The 14,189-nt window shown below is 51.1% G+C and overlaps 1 protein-coding gene across 2 annotated transcripts in view; it reads left to right on the plus strand.

Moving 5' to 3' along the window:
* The first annotated feature begins 708 nt into the window (after positions 1-708).
* Positions 709-14,189, plus strand: part of LOC134984556 (zinc finger protein 665-like) — a 43,875-nt gene continuing 30,394 nt past the window's right edge. For both annotated transcript variants that reach the window (XM_063950112.1, XM_063950113.1), the window contains exons 1-2: positions 709-788; positions 7,147-7,295. In XM_063950112.1, the coding sequence (XP_063806182.1) occupies positions 7,218-7,295 (78 nt within the window). In that variant the 5' untranslated portion in view covers positions 709-788; positions 7,147-7,217. The remainder of the gene's footprint in view (positions 789-7,146; positions 7,296-14,189) is intronic.

The raw sequence follows: 14,189 nt of genomic DNA on the forward strand, positions 1-14,189 counted from the left end.
CCTGTATTACGGTAACGGCGGGGTCTGCGCCACCTGTATTACGGTAACGGTGGGGTCTGCGCCACCTGTATTACGGTAACGGCGGGGTCTGCGCCCCCTGTATTACGGTAACGGCGGGGTCTGCGACACCTGTATTACGGTAACGGCGGGGTCTGCGACACCTGTATTACGGTAACTGCGGGGTCTGCGCCACCTGTATTACGGTAACGGCGGGGTCTGCGCCACCTGTATTACGGTAATAGGACACTAGAGTGTCAGCCACCTGTACAGGGATAATGCAGCACCAGAGGCTGCTCCAGCTGCACTATAACAAGGCACCAGAGGCTGCTCCCCCTGTAGTACAGAACCTGACACCAGAGCTGCTCAGCCTATAGAATAATAATAATAATAATATCATTACCTGCCTGCCAGACACAGCAATGGCTGCTCTCTGCTCCTGCTGCCTTGTGGGAATGATAGAAGGAAGGCGGAGCTCAGACCAGGGGAAAATGGCCGCCGCTCCTGACGTCACTACACGGCCAGGGAACCTATTGCTGCTGCCGGACTGGTCTACAAGAAAATGGCCGCCGGCCTCCTGCACTGAGGACATGTGTGTTAACATAGCTTGAATATACCGGGGCTGTGGGCGGGGTGTAGTAGCGGAGGACCCAGTAACCAGTAAGCAGCCTTTGCCAATCATGCCCTACTTCCTGCCTGTGCGTTCCACCTTACTTCCGGACTGTGCGGTCCACATGCAGGAAGTGAGTTTTCATCGACTGCTGCAGCCTCCCAGTGTCCGTGGAGATCAGGTAATGGCGTCTTACTATACAGGGGGAGCAGCATGTGGTGTCCTGTTATTATTATACAGGGGGAGCAGCCTGTGGTTGCCTGTTATTATTACTATACAGGGGGAGCAGCATGTGGTGTTCTGTTATTATTATTATACAGGGTGAGCAGCCTGTGGTTGCCTGTTATTATTACTATACAGGGGGAGCAGCCTGTGGTGTCCTGTTATTATTACTATACAGGGGGAGTAGCCTGTGGTGTCCTGTTATTATTACTATACAGGGGGAGCAGCCTGTGGTGTCCTGTTATTATTACTATACAGGGGGAGCAGCCTGTGGTGTCCTGTTATTATTACTATACAGGGGGAGCAGCCTGTGGTGTCCTGTTATTATTATTATTATTATTATTATTATTATTATGTCAGCTGCAGATCATTACTACACCACTGGCAGTGTGACAGCTGCAGAGCATTACTACACCACTGGCAGTGTGACAGCTGCAGAGCATTACTACACCACTGGCAGTGTGACAGCTGCAGAGCATTACTACACCACTGGCAGTGTGACAGCTGCAGAGCATTACTACACCACTGGCAGTGTGACAGCTGCAGAGCATTACTACACCACTGGCAGTGTGACAGCTGCAGAGCATTACTACACCACTGGCAGTGTGACAGCTGCAGAGCATTACTACACCACTGGCAGTGTGACTGCTGCAGAGCATTACTACACCACTGGCAGTGTGACAGCTGCAGAGCATTACTACACCACTGGCAGTGTGACAGCTGCAGAGCATTACTACACCACTGGCAGTGTGTCAGCTGCAGAGCATTACTACACCACTGGCAGTGTGACAGCTGCAGAGCATTACTACACCACTGGCAGTGTGACAGCTGCAGAGCATTACTACACCACTGGCAGTGTGACAGCTGCAGAGCATTACTACACCACTGGCAGTGTGACAGCTGCAGGCTGAGCCCCTCATTGCCGTCCCCCCCAGCAGTCACGTCACTATAATGGTGTAACATGTGAAATGCCCGCTAGGAGGCGCCACACGTATAACGACGGCCATCTGCTGTAGAGACACCGGGTTGTATTATATAATGCCGGTATCAGAAGAGACTGACGTCATGTATGTAACAAGAGTTTCTGCAGCAGCTGTGCCTGGCGTTTACTATTATTCTATAGGGAACCTATTATTTTGTATACGTGCCGGCAGCCGGCCTGTTACTGTGCCCCGTGCTGTGTGCAAATGTGGGGAATACCAGGTAGCGCTCTATCCAAATGATGCAACCAAAGATAAAAACAATATAAACCGTAATATAGAGCAAAACATATACTAATGGGTGTTACCCTGAGGTATATGATATCTCTGGTATACATGATATACACAATGAGTATACACAAAGGTATCACTGATAAAATCAATGTAAAAGGAAAACGCTGATCCTTCTACATAGGAGACTCTCAGAGGTTTTGTCCGTCTCTTATAGTAAATTAGCAGCGCACAGTGTGAGTGAGAAGAAATCCTCCAGCTGATATGGTTCATACAGGAATGTGCCCTGAACCAGAATGACCTTTATATGGTAATTGTCCATCCGCTTAGTTCCGGTGTAACAACAAAGTGAGTTACATGTGTATAGATGTGTTGGTAGTTAGTACTCACTGCACCAGTGTTGGTAGTCTCTGCGGCACAAAGTTGATAATGCAGACTGGCTCTTGTGTGTAATAAACAGTGTTTCTCTGATGTCCTTGTGGATGCTGGGACTCCGTCAGGACCATGGGGAATAGCGGCTCCGCAGGAGTCTGGGCACAAAAGTAAAAGCTTTAGGACTGCCTGGTGTGCACTGGCTCCTCCCCCTATGACCCTCCTCCAAGCCTCAGTTAAGATACTGTGCCCAGACGAGCGTACACAATAAGGAAGGATTTTTGAATCCCGGGTAAGACTCATACCAGCCACACCAATCACACCATATAACTTGTGATCTAAACCCAGTTAACAGTATGATAACATGAGGAGCCTCCAGAACAGATGGCTCACTACAACAAAACCCGAATTTTTGGCAACAATAACTATATACAAGTATTGCAGACAATCCGCACTTGGGATGGGCGCCCAGCATCCACTACGGACTACGAGAAATAGAATTGTCGGTAAGTAAATTCTTATTTTCTCTGACATCCTAGTGGATGCTGGGAACTCCGAAAGGACCATGGGGAATAGCGGGCTCCGAAGGAGGCTGTGCACTCTAGAAAGATCTTAGACTACCTGGTGTGCACTGGCTCCTCCCACTATGACCCTCCTCCAAGCCTCAGTTAGATTTTTGTGCCCGGCCGAGCTGGATGCACACTAGGGGCTCTCCTGAGCTCCTAGAAAGAAAGTATATTTTTATTTTATTTTTTATTTTCAGTGAGACCTGCTGGCAACAGGCTCACTGCAGCGAGGGACTAAGGGGAGAAGAAGCGAACTCACCTGCTTGCAGCCGGATTGGGCTTCTTAGGCTACTGGACACCATTAGCTCCAGAGGGACCGCCCCCGTCCCCCTTACAGAGCCAGAAGCAAGAAGAGGTCCGGAAAATCGGCGGCAGAAGACATCAGTCTTCACCAAGGTAGCGCACAGCACTGCAGCTGTGCGCCATTGCTCCTCATACACACTTCACACTCCGGTCACTGAGGGTGCAGGGCGCTGGGGGGGGCGCCCTGAGCAGCAATATTAACACCTTGGCCGCCCTTAAGGAACCTGCTGATAGAAAGCAGGAGGCGATCCTGAAGTCTGTATACACACACTCAGGCATTATACTTAGACCAGCTATTGCGTCAGCATGGATGTGCAGTGCTGCCACTGCGTGGTCAGATAAACTGTCAGAAAATATTGACACACTAGACAGAGACACGATTCTGCTAACCATAGACCATATCAAAGACTCAGTCTTATACATGAGAGATGCACAGAGGGAAATCTGCCGGCTGGCATCTAAAGTAAGTGCATTATCCATCTCTGCTAGGAGATGCTTATGGACTCGCTAGTGGACAGGAGATGCAGATTCCAAAAGGCACATGGAAGTTTTGCCTTATAAGGGGAAGGAATTATTTGGGGATGGTCTCTCGGACCTAGTTTCCACAGCAACGTCTGGGAAGTCAGCATTTTTACCCCATGTCCCCTCACAGCCTAAGAAGGCGCCATTTTATCAGGTGCAGTCCTTTCGGACCCAGAAAAACAAGCGAGGAAAAGGAGGGTCTTTTCTGTCTAGAGGCAGAGGTAGGGGAAAAAGGCTGCAACAAACAGCAGGTTCCCAGGAGCAAAAGTCCTCCCCCGCTTCTTCTTCCAAGTCCGCCGCATGACGGTGGGGCTCCACAGGCGGAGCCAGGTACGGTGGGGGCCCGCCTCAAGAATTTCAGCGATCAGTGGGCTCGCTCACAGGTGGATCCCTGAATCCTTCAAATAGTATCTCAGGGGTACAAGCTGGAATTCGAGGCGGCTCCACCCCACCGGTTCCTAAAATCTGCCTTGCCGATTGCTCCCTCAGACAGGGAGGCGGTGCTTGCGGCAATTCACAAGCTGTATTCCCAGCAGGTGATAATCAAGGTACCCCTACTTCAACAAGGCCGGGGTTACTATTCCACACTATTTGTGGTGCCGAAACCGGACGGTTCGGTGAGACCCATTTTAAATTTGAAATCCTTGAACACATACATATAAAAATTCAAGTTCAAGATGGAATCGCTCAGGGCGGTTATTGCAAGCCTGGACGAGGGGGATTACATGGTATCCCTGTACATCAAGGATGCTTACCTGCATGTCCCCATTTACCATCCTCACCAGGAGTACATCAGATTTGTGGTACAGGATTGCCATTACCAATTCCAGACGCTGCCGTTTGGACTCTCCACGGCACAGAGGGTATTTACCAAGGTTATGGCGGAAATGATGATACTCCTTCGAAAAAAGGGAGTTTTAATTATCCCGTACTTGGACGATCTCCTAATAAAGGCACGGTCCAAGGAACAGTTGTTGGTGGGAGTAGCACTATCTCAGGAAGTGCTGCACCAGCACGGCTGGATTCTGAATATCCCAAAGTCACAGCTGGTTCCGACGACTCGTCTAATGTTCCTGGGGATGATTCTGGACACAGTCCAGAAAAAAGTGTTTCTCCCGGAGGAGAAAGCCAGGGAGTTGTCTTCTCTAGTCAGAGACCTCCTGAAACCAAAACAGGTATCGGTGCATCACTGCACGCGGGTCCTGGGAAAGATGGTAGCTTCTTACGAAGCAATTCCATTCGGCAGGTTCCATGCCAGAATCTTTCAGTGGGGCCGGTTGGACAAGTGGTCCGGATCGCATCTTCAGATGCATCGCTTGATAACCCTGTCTCCAAGAACCAGGGTGTCTCTTTTGTGGTGGCTGCAGAGTGCTCATCTTCTGGAGGGCCGCAGAATTGAGGACTCGTCCCCAGTTTCTCCCTAAGGTGGTGTCAGCGTTTCACCTGAACCAGCCATTTGTGGTGCCTGCGGCTACTAGGGACTTGGAGGACTCCAAGTTGTTAGACGTGGTCAGGGCCCTGAAAATATATGTTTCCAGGACGGCTAGAGTCAGAAAATCTGACTCGCTGTTTATCCTATATGCACCCAACAAGCTGGGTGCTCCTGCTTCTAAGCAGACTATTGCTCGTTGGATTTGTAGTACAATTCAGCTTGCACATTCTGTGGCAGGCCTGCCACAGCCAAAATCTGTAAATGCCCACTCCACAAGGAAGGTGGGCTCATCTTGGGCGGCTGCCCGAGGGGTTTCAACTTTACAACTTTGCCGAGCGGCTACTTGGTCAGGGGCAAACACACTTGCAAAATTCTACAAATTTGATACCCTGGCTGAGGAGGACCTGGAGTTCTCTCATTCGGTGCTGCAGAGTCATCCGCACTCTCCCGCCCGTTTGGGAGCTTTGGTATAATCCCCATGGTCCTTTCGGAGTTCCCAGCATCCACTAGGACGTCAGAGAAAATAAGAATTTACTCACCTGTAATTCTATTTCTCGTAGTCCGTAGTGGATGCTGGGCGCCCATCCCAAGTGCGGATCGTCTGCAATACTTGTACATAGTTATTGCTAACTAAAGGGTTATTGTTGAGCCATCTGTTGAGAGGCTCAGTTGTTTTAATACTGTCAAACTGGATATAGTATCCAGGTGTGATTGGTGTGGCTGGTATGAGTCTTACCCGGGATTCAAAATCCTTCCTTATTGTGTACGCTCGTCCGGGCACAGTGTCTTAACTGAGGCTTGGAGGAGGGTCATAGTGGAAGGAGCCAGTGCACACCAGGTAGTCATAAATCTTTTTTAGAGTGCCCAGCCTCCTTCGGAGCCCGCTATTCCCCATGGTCCTTTCGGAGTTCCCAGCATCCACTACGGACTACGAGAAATAGAATTACCGGTGAGTAAATTCTTATTTTTTCATTATTTTTTGGCTGCATCATTTGGATAGAGCGCCTACCTGGTATCCCCACATTTGTCTCTGTATGAGGAGGCCGGCTACCCCTCTCCAGGTGGCTGCTAATCCTAAAATGTATTCCATCACAGACCTGCCCAGCGCCAACAAACCTTGTGTTTTCATGCTGTGTGCGCTGCCAACATCTGCACCCATGCAGCAAGTAGGGGAGGGCAGCATGTAGAAGCAGGCACAGAGAGCGGCAGTTACTCCTCCAGGGGGCTTCCTCACTCATCCGCCTCAGGGGGCTCCCAGCAGCTCATCCTTCCTAGGCTGCAGAGGGTGTGGGTAGGAGGCAGGGGCTGCGGGTCTAGCATGGCAGGAGCATCTGGTATGGGAGGGCCGGGTTATAGCCTGCAGGCAGCTGGCACTGTACCCCGCTAATGGCTGCTGCTGCTGACCCCGTCCAAGCCCCAACTCATGTTACTCCATGCGGCTGCTCCCCTGTCTGTGTCCGGCTGCCTTCCCCCTGTCTGTCTCTGCCGCGTTTCCCCAGCCTGTCTCCTGCTGCCTTTCCCCTGTCTGTCTCCTGTCGCCTTTCCCCTGCATGTCTCCTGTCGCCTTTCCCCTGCCTGTCTCCTGCCGCCTTTCCCCTGCCTGTCTCCTGCCGCCTTTCCCCTGCCTGTCTCCTGCCGCCTTCCCCCTGCCTGTCTCCGGCCGCCTTTCCAGGAGACCCTGTTCCTTCACAATGTACTGCACATCAGTTCATTGTGACTCCACCCACAATAGCACTACATTCTAGATCAGGATCACTATGCAGTACAGCATTATGGGGCTGGGTCACAGGAACCTTGGAGACACTGACCAGGACTCTATGGCTGTGGGGAAATAGGAGATTAAATGACCACTCTATTCCACATTTACTATGTTACATGTGCAATATGTTTTATGTGTTCTATTTATTCCAGGAACTCCAGCTGTGGGGAACGGAGTCTTTATTACACATCACACGTTCTGTATTATCTCTGATTGACGGAGGATGGACAAGGACAGTAGTCACAGGACTGAGAGCATAATAAAAATCACCCTGGAGATCATCTACCTGCTTACTGGGGAGGTGAGTGGATCTGGGAGCGTCACAGTGACCTTATATCTATAGTAATAATACAGGGACATGAATGGGGAGGTGATAGGATATGGGAACATCACTGTGACCTTATATCATAGTAATAACTCAGGGACATGACTGGGGAGGTGAGGGATTCTGGGAGCACTACAGTGACATCACTTATATCTATAGTAATAATACAGGGACATGACTGGGGAGCTGGGAGGATCTGGGAGCATCATTGTGACCTTATATCTATAGTAATAATACAGGGACATCACTGGGGAGGTGAGGGGATCTTGGAGCATCACTGTGACATCACTTTTATCTATAGTAATAAAACAGGGACATGACTGTAGACGTGAGGGGTACTGGGAGTGTCACAGTGACATCACTTAAATCTATAGTAATAAAACAGGGACATGACTGGGGAGATGAGGAGATCTGGGAGCGTCACAGTGACATCACTTATATCTATAGTAATAATACAGGGACATGACTGGGGATGTTAGGGGATCTGGAAGTGTCACAGTGAGATCACATATATCTCCTGTAATAATACAGGGACATGCCTGGGGAGTTGAGGGGATCTGTAAGTGTCACAGTGGCATCATATATCTCTAGTAATAATACAGGGACATGACTGGATCTGGAAGTGTCACAGTGACATCACATTTATCTCTAGTAATAATACAGGGACATGGCTGTGGACGTGAGGGGTACTGGGAGTGTCACAGTGACATCACTTAAATCTATAGTAATAAAACAGAGACATGACTGTGGAGGTGAGGGGGATCTGGGAGCATCACTGTGACATCACTTTTTTCTCTGACGTCCTAGTGGATGCTGGGGACTCCGTAAGGACCATGGGGATCAGCGGCTCCGCAGGAGACTGGGCACAAAAGTAAAGCTTTAGGACTACCTGGTGTGCACTGGCTCCTCCCCCTATGACCCTCCTCCAAGCCTCAGTTAGATTTTTGTGCCCGAACGAGAAGGGTGCACACTAGGTGGCTCTCCTGAGCTGCTTAGTGAAAAGTTTAGTGTTAGGTTTTTTATTTTCAGTGAGACCTGCTGGCAACAGGCTCACTGTATCGAGGGACTAAGGGGAGAAGAAGCGAACTCACCAGCGTGTAGAGTGGATTGGGCTTCTTAGGCTACTGGACATTAGCTCCAGAGGGATCGATCACAGGCCCAGCCATGGATGGGTCCCAGAGCCGCGCCGCCGGCCCCCTTACAGAGCCAGAAGACAGAAGAGGTCCGGAAAATCGGCGGCAGAAGACGTCCTGTCTTCAACAAGGTAGCGCACAGCACTGCAGCTGTGCGCCATTGCTCTAAGCACACTTCACACTCCGGTCACTGAGGGTGCAGGGCACTGGGGGGGGGGGGCGCCCTGAGACGCAATAAAAACACCTTGGATGGCGAAAAATGCATCACATATAGCTCCTGGGCTATATGGATGAATTTAACCCCTGCCAGAATACACAGAAAAACGGGAGATAAGGCCGCCGAGAAGGGGGCGGAGCCTATCTCCTCAGCACACTGGCGCCATTTTCCCTCACAGCTCCGTTGGTGGAAAGCTCACTGGCTCTCCCCTGCAGTCACTACACTACAGAAACTGTTAAAAAAGAGAGGGGGGGGCACTAATTGGCGCAGTATTAACAATATAGCAGCTATAAGGGGAAAAACACTTATATAAGGTTATCCCTGTATATAAATAGCGCTCTGGTGTGTGCTGGCAAACTCTCCCTCTGTCTCCCCAAAGGGCTAGTGGGGTCCTGTCCTCTATCAGAGCATTCCCTGTGTGTGTGCTGTGTGTCGGTACGTTTGTGTCGACATGTATGAGGAGAAAAATGATGTGGAGACGGAGCAGATTGCCTGTAATAGTGATGTCACCCCCTAGGGGGTCGACACCTGAGTGGATGAACTGTTGGAAGGAATTGCGTGACAGTGTCAGCTCTGTATAAAAGACAGTGGTTGACATGAGACAGCCGGCTACTCAGCTTGTGCCTGTCCAGACGTCTCATAGGCCGTCAGGGGCTCTAAAGCGGCCGTTACCTCAGATGGCAGATACACACGCCGACACGGATACTGACTCCAGTGTCGACAGTGAAGAGACAAATGTGACTTCCAGTAGGGCCACACGTTACATGATTGAGGCAATGAAAAATGTTTTACACATTTCTGATAATACGAGTACCACCAAAAAGGGGTATTATGTTCCGTGAGGAAAAACTATCTGTAGTTTTCCTGAATCTGAGAAATTAAATGAGGTGTGTGATGTAGCGTGGGTTTCCCCCAATAAAAAGTTATTGGCATTATATCCTTTCCCGCCAGAGGTTAGGGTGCGTTGGGAAACGCCCCCTAGGGTGGATAAAGCGCTCACACGCTTGTCAAAACAAGGGCTCTACCCTCTCCTGAGATGGCCGCCCTTAAGGATCCTGCTGATAGAAAAGCAGGAGGGTATCCTAAAATGTATTTACACACATACTGGTGTTATACTGCGACCAGCAATCGCCTCAGCCTGGATGTGCAGTGCTGGGTTGGCGTGGTCGGATTCCCTGACTGAAAAGATGGATACCCTGGACAAGGACAGTATATTATTGCCTATAGAGCATTTAAAAGATGCATTTCTATATATGCGTGATGCACAGCGGAATATTTGCCGACTGGCATTAAGAGTAAGTGCGTTGTCCATTTCTGCCAGAAGAGGGTTATGGACACGACAGTGGTCAGGTGATGCGGATTCCAAACGGCATATGGAAGTATTGCCTTATAAAGGGAAGGAGTTATTTGGGGTCGGTCTTTCAGACCTGGTGGCCACGGCAACAGCTGGGAATTCCACGTTTTTACCCCAGGTCGCCTCTCAACATAAGTTCAGGCGCAGTCCTTTCGTTCCCATAAGGGCAAGCGGGCAAAAGGTTCCTCACTTCTGCCCCGTGACAGAGGGAGAGGAAAAAGGCTGCAGAAATCAGCCAGTTCCCAGGAACAGAAGCCCTCTCCCGCTTTTGCTAAGCCCTCAGCATGACGCCGGGGCTTTACAAGCGGACTCAGGCACGGTGGGGGCCCGTCTCAAGAATTTCAGCGCGCAGTGGGCTCACTCGCAAGTAGACCCCTGGATCCTTCAGGTGGTATCTCAGGGGTACAAATTGGAATTTGAGATGTCTCCCCCTCGCCGTTTCCTAAAGTCGGCTTTACCGACGTCTCCCTCCGACAGGGAGGCAGTTTTGGAAGCCATTCACAAGCTGTATTCCCAGCAGGTGATCATCAAGGTACCCCTCCTGCAACAGGGAAAGGGGTATTATTATTCCACACTGTTGTGGAACCGAAGCCGGACGGCTCGATGAGACCGATTTTTAAATCTAAAATCTTTGAACACTTACATACAGAAGTTCAAATTCAAGATGGAGTCACTCAGAGCAGTGACTGCGAAACTGGAAGAAGGGGACTACATGGTCTCTGGACATCAAGGATGCTTACCTTCATGTCCCATTTTACCCTTCTCACCAAGGGTACCTCAGGTTTGTGGTACAGAACTGTCACTATCAGTTTCAGACGCTGCTGTTTGGATGGTCCACGGCACCCCGGGTCTTTACCAAGGTAATGGCCGAAATGATAATACTCCTTTGAAGGAAGGGAGTTTTAGTTATCCCTTACTTGGACGATCTCCTGATAAGGGTAAGATCCAGAGAACAGTTGGAGGTCGAAGTAGCACTATCTCAGGTAGTGTTGCGACAGCACGGTTGGATTCTCAATATTCCAAAATCGCAGCTGGTTCCGACGACTCGTCTTCTGTTCCTAGGGATGATCCTGGACACAGTCCAGAAAAAGGTGTTTCTTCCGGAGGAGAAAGCCAGGGAGTTATCCGAGCTAGTCAGGAACCTCCTAAAACCGAGCCAAGAGTGTATCAATGCACAAGGGTTCTGGGAAAAATGGTGGCTTCCTACGAAGCAATCCCATTCGGCAGTTTCCACGCAAGAACTTTCCAGTGGGACCTGCTGGACAAATGGTCCGGGTTGCATCTTCAGATGCATCAGCGGATAACCCTGTCACCAAGGACAAGGGTGTCCCTCCTGTGGTGGTTGCAGAGTGCTCATCTTCTAGAGGGCCGCAGATTCAGCATTCAGGACTGGCAGTGATCGCGCTGAGCCCAAAAAAAAGTGGGTCCCAGGGACCCCTAACTTTTAAAAATTGGGGTCCTACCGGTTCTTTTCTGGGTCCCATCGGAATTAAGTTTTTTATTCATATTAATCTTATTTGGACACTACAGAAGTGTTGCAAGGTGGGGGAATGGGGTGACAGTGCTGCTGGGGTGTGTAGCATGCAGGACACTCTGCCCCAGAGCTTTAACTAGATATTTTGGTGCCCTTTGGCAGAAAGTGAATTGGAGTTCCACCTCCCAGATCCGAAACAACAGGTGGTGCGCGCCGCAGGCGCGCCGCAAAAATTTAGGGACATGGCTTCATGGAGAAGGGGCGTGACCACATAATAGTGCCAATTCACATTACACCACACTGTAATGCCGCTTATACACATTGCACCAGGTAGAACCTCCTATATACACTGCGCCAGGTAGAGCACGTTATACACACTGCGCCAGGTAGAGCACGTTATACACACTGCACCAGGTAGAGCACGCCGTTATACATATTGCGCCAGGTAGAGCACCCCGTTATACACATTGCACCAGGTAGAGCACCCCGTTATACACATTGCGCCAGGTAGAGCACGCCGTTATACATATTGCGCCAGGTAGAGCACCCCGTTATACACATTGCACCAGGTAGAGCACCCCGTTATACACATTGCGCCAGGTAGAGCACGCCGTTATACACACTGCGCCAGGTAGAGCACCCCGTTATACACATTGCGCCAGGTAGAGCACCCTGTTATACACATTGCACCAGGTAGAGCACCCCGTTATACACATTGCGCCAGGTAGAGCACGCCGTTATACATATTGCGCCAGGTAGAGCACCCCGTTATACACATTGCGCCAGGTAGAGCACCCCGTTATACACATTGCGCCAGGTAGAGCACGCCGTTATACACACTGCGCCAGGTAGAGCACCCCGTTATACACATTGCGCCAGGTAGAGCACCCCGTTATACACATTGCACCAGGTAGAGCACCCCGTTATACACATTGCGCCAGGTAGAGCACACCGTTATACATATTGCGCCAGGTAGAGCACCCCGTTATACACATTGCGCCAGGTAGAGCACCCCGTTATACACATTGCACCAGGTAGAGCACCCCGTTATACACATTGCGCCAGGTAGAGCACGCCGTTATACACACTGCGCCAGGTAGAGCACTCCGTTATACACATTGCGCCAGGTAGAGCACCCCGTTATACACATTGCACCAGGTAGCGTTATACACATTGCGCCAGGTAGAGCACGCCGTTATACATATTGCGCCAGGTAGAGCACCCCGTTATACACATTGCACCAGGTAGAGCACCCCGTTATACACATTGCGCCAGGTAGAGCACGCCGTTATACTCATTGCGCCAGGTAGAGCACCCCTTTATACACATTGCGCCAGGTAGAGCACCCCGTTATACACATTGCGCCAGGTAGAGCACGCCGTTATACATATTGCGCCAGGTAGAGCACCCCGTTATACACATTGCACCAGGTAGAGCACCCCGTTATACACATTGCGCCAGGTAGAGCACGCCGTTATACACACTGCGCCAGGTAGAGCACCCCGTTATACACATTGCGCCAGGTAGAGCACCCCGTTATACACATTGCACCAGGTAGAGCACCCCGTTATACACATTGCGCCAGGTAGAGCACGCCGTTATACACATTGCACCAGGTAGAGCACCCCGTTATACACATTGCGCCAGGTAGAGCACGCCGTTATACTCATTGCGCCAGGTAGAGCACCCCTTTATACACATTGCGCCAGGTAGAGCACCCCGTTATACACATTGCGCCAGGTAGAGCACGCCGTTATACATATTGCGCCAGGTAGAGCACCCCGTTATACACATTGCACCAGGTAGAGCACCCCGTTATACACATTGCGCCAGGTAGAGCACCCCTTTATACACATTGCGCCAGGTAGAGCACCCCGTTATACACATTGCGCAGGTAGAGCACGCCGTTATACATATTGCGCCAGGTAGAGCACCCCGTTATACACATTGCACCGGGTAGAGCACCCCGTTATACACATTGCACCAGGTAGAGCACCCCGTTATACATACTGCGCCAGGTAGAGCACGTACCTTCCGCACCACCAGGGCCATGCGCTGTCACCGCTGCTTCCGTCAGGCAAAAGAAGTGAGAAGAAGTTTGAGGGGGGGTGTACCCAATGCGGCCACCTCGGGAACTGGCTCTCCTGTCACAGGCCCGCTAGCTGGGCGTCCGTAGGGATGCTGGGGACACCTGATGGTAATGGTGCAGCCCGCTCTTCTCCCCAGCAGCATGGTGGCAGAGCACGGCAGGGGCTGGAGGTGAGGTTCCTGGCCGGTCACCGCTGCTCTCCTTCACACAGATCGCGGGAGAGCACACCGGAGGCAGCCGAGAGGGAGGCAGATATCGGGTTGGGAGGGAGCTGCAGTTGGCGAGTCACCGCCCGCCTGCCCGCAGCGTACAGCAGCCGCAGAGCCGTCTTCTCTCTCGGCCCGGCTCCCGTGTGAAGCCGCTGCAGCCAACTACTTGTAAATTGAAGGGGACGGCGCTTCCTGCCTGTACAGAGTGGAGCCTTACCACAGGCAGTGTGGCGGTGCCCCCTCCCCCTCCTGGTCACTGCACGTGACCAAGAGGGGGAGGGGGCACCGCCAGACTGCCAGTGGTAAGGCTCCACTCTGTACGGGCAAGAAGCGCCGTCCCCTTCAATTTACAAGTAGTTGGCTGCAGCGGAGCGCGACCCGGGGACCCTCCCAT

The sequence above is a fragment of the Pseudophryne corroboree genome (genome assembly GCF_028390025.1).
Source record: "Pseudophryne corroboree isolate aPseCor3 chromosome 3 unlocalized genomic scaffold, aPseCor3.hap2 SUPER_3_unloc_63, whole genome shotgun sequence".
In the NCBI taxonomy this organism is placed as follows: domain Eukaryota; kingdom Metazoa; phylum Chordata; class Amphibia; order Anura; family Myobatrachidae; genus Pseudophryne; species Pseudophryne corroboree.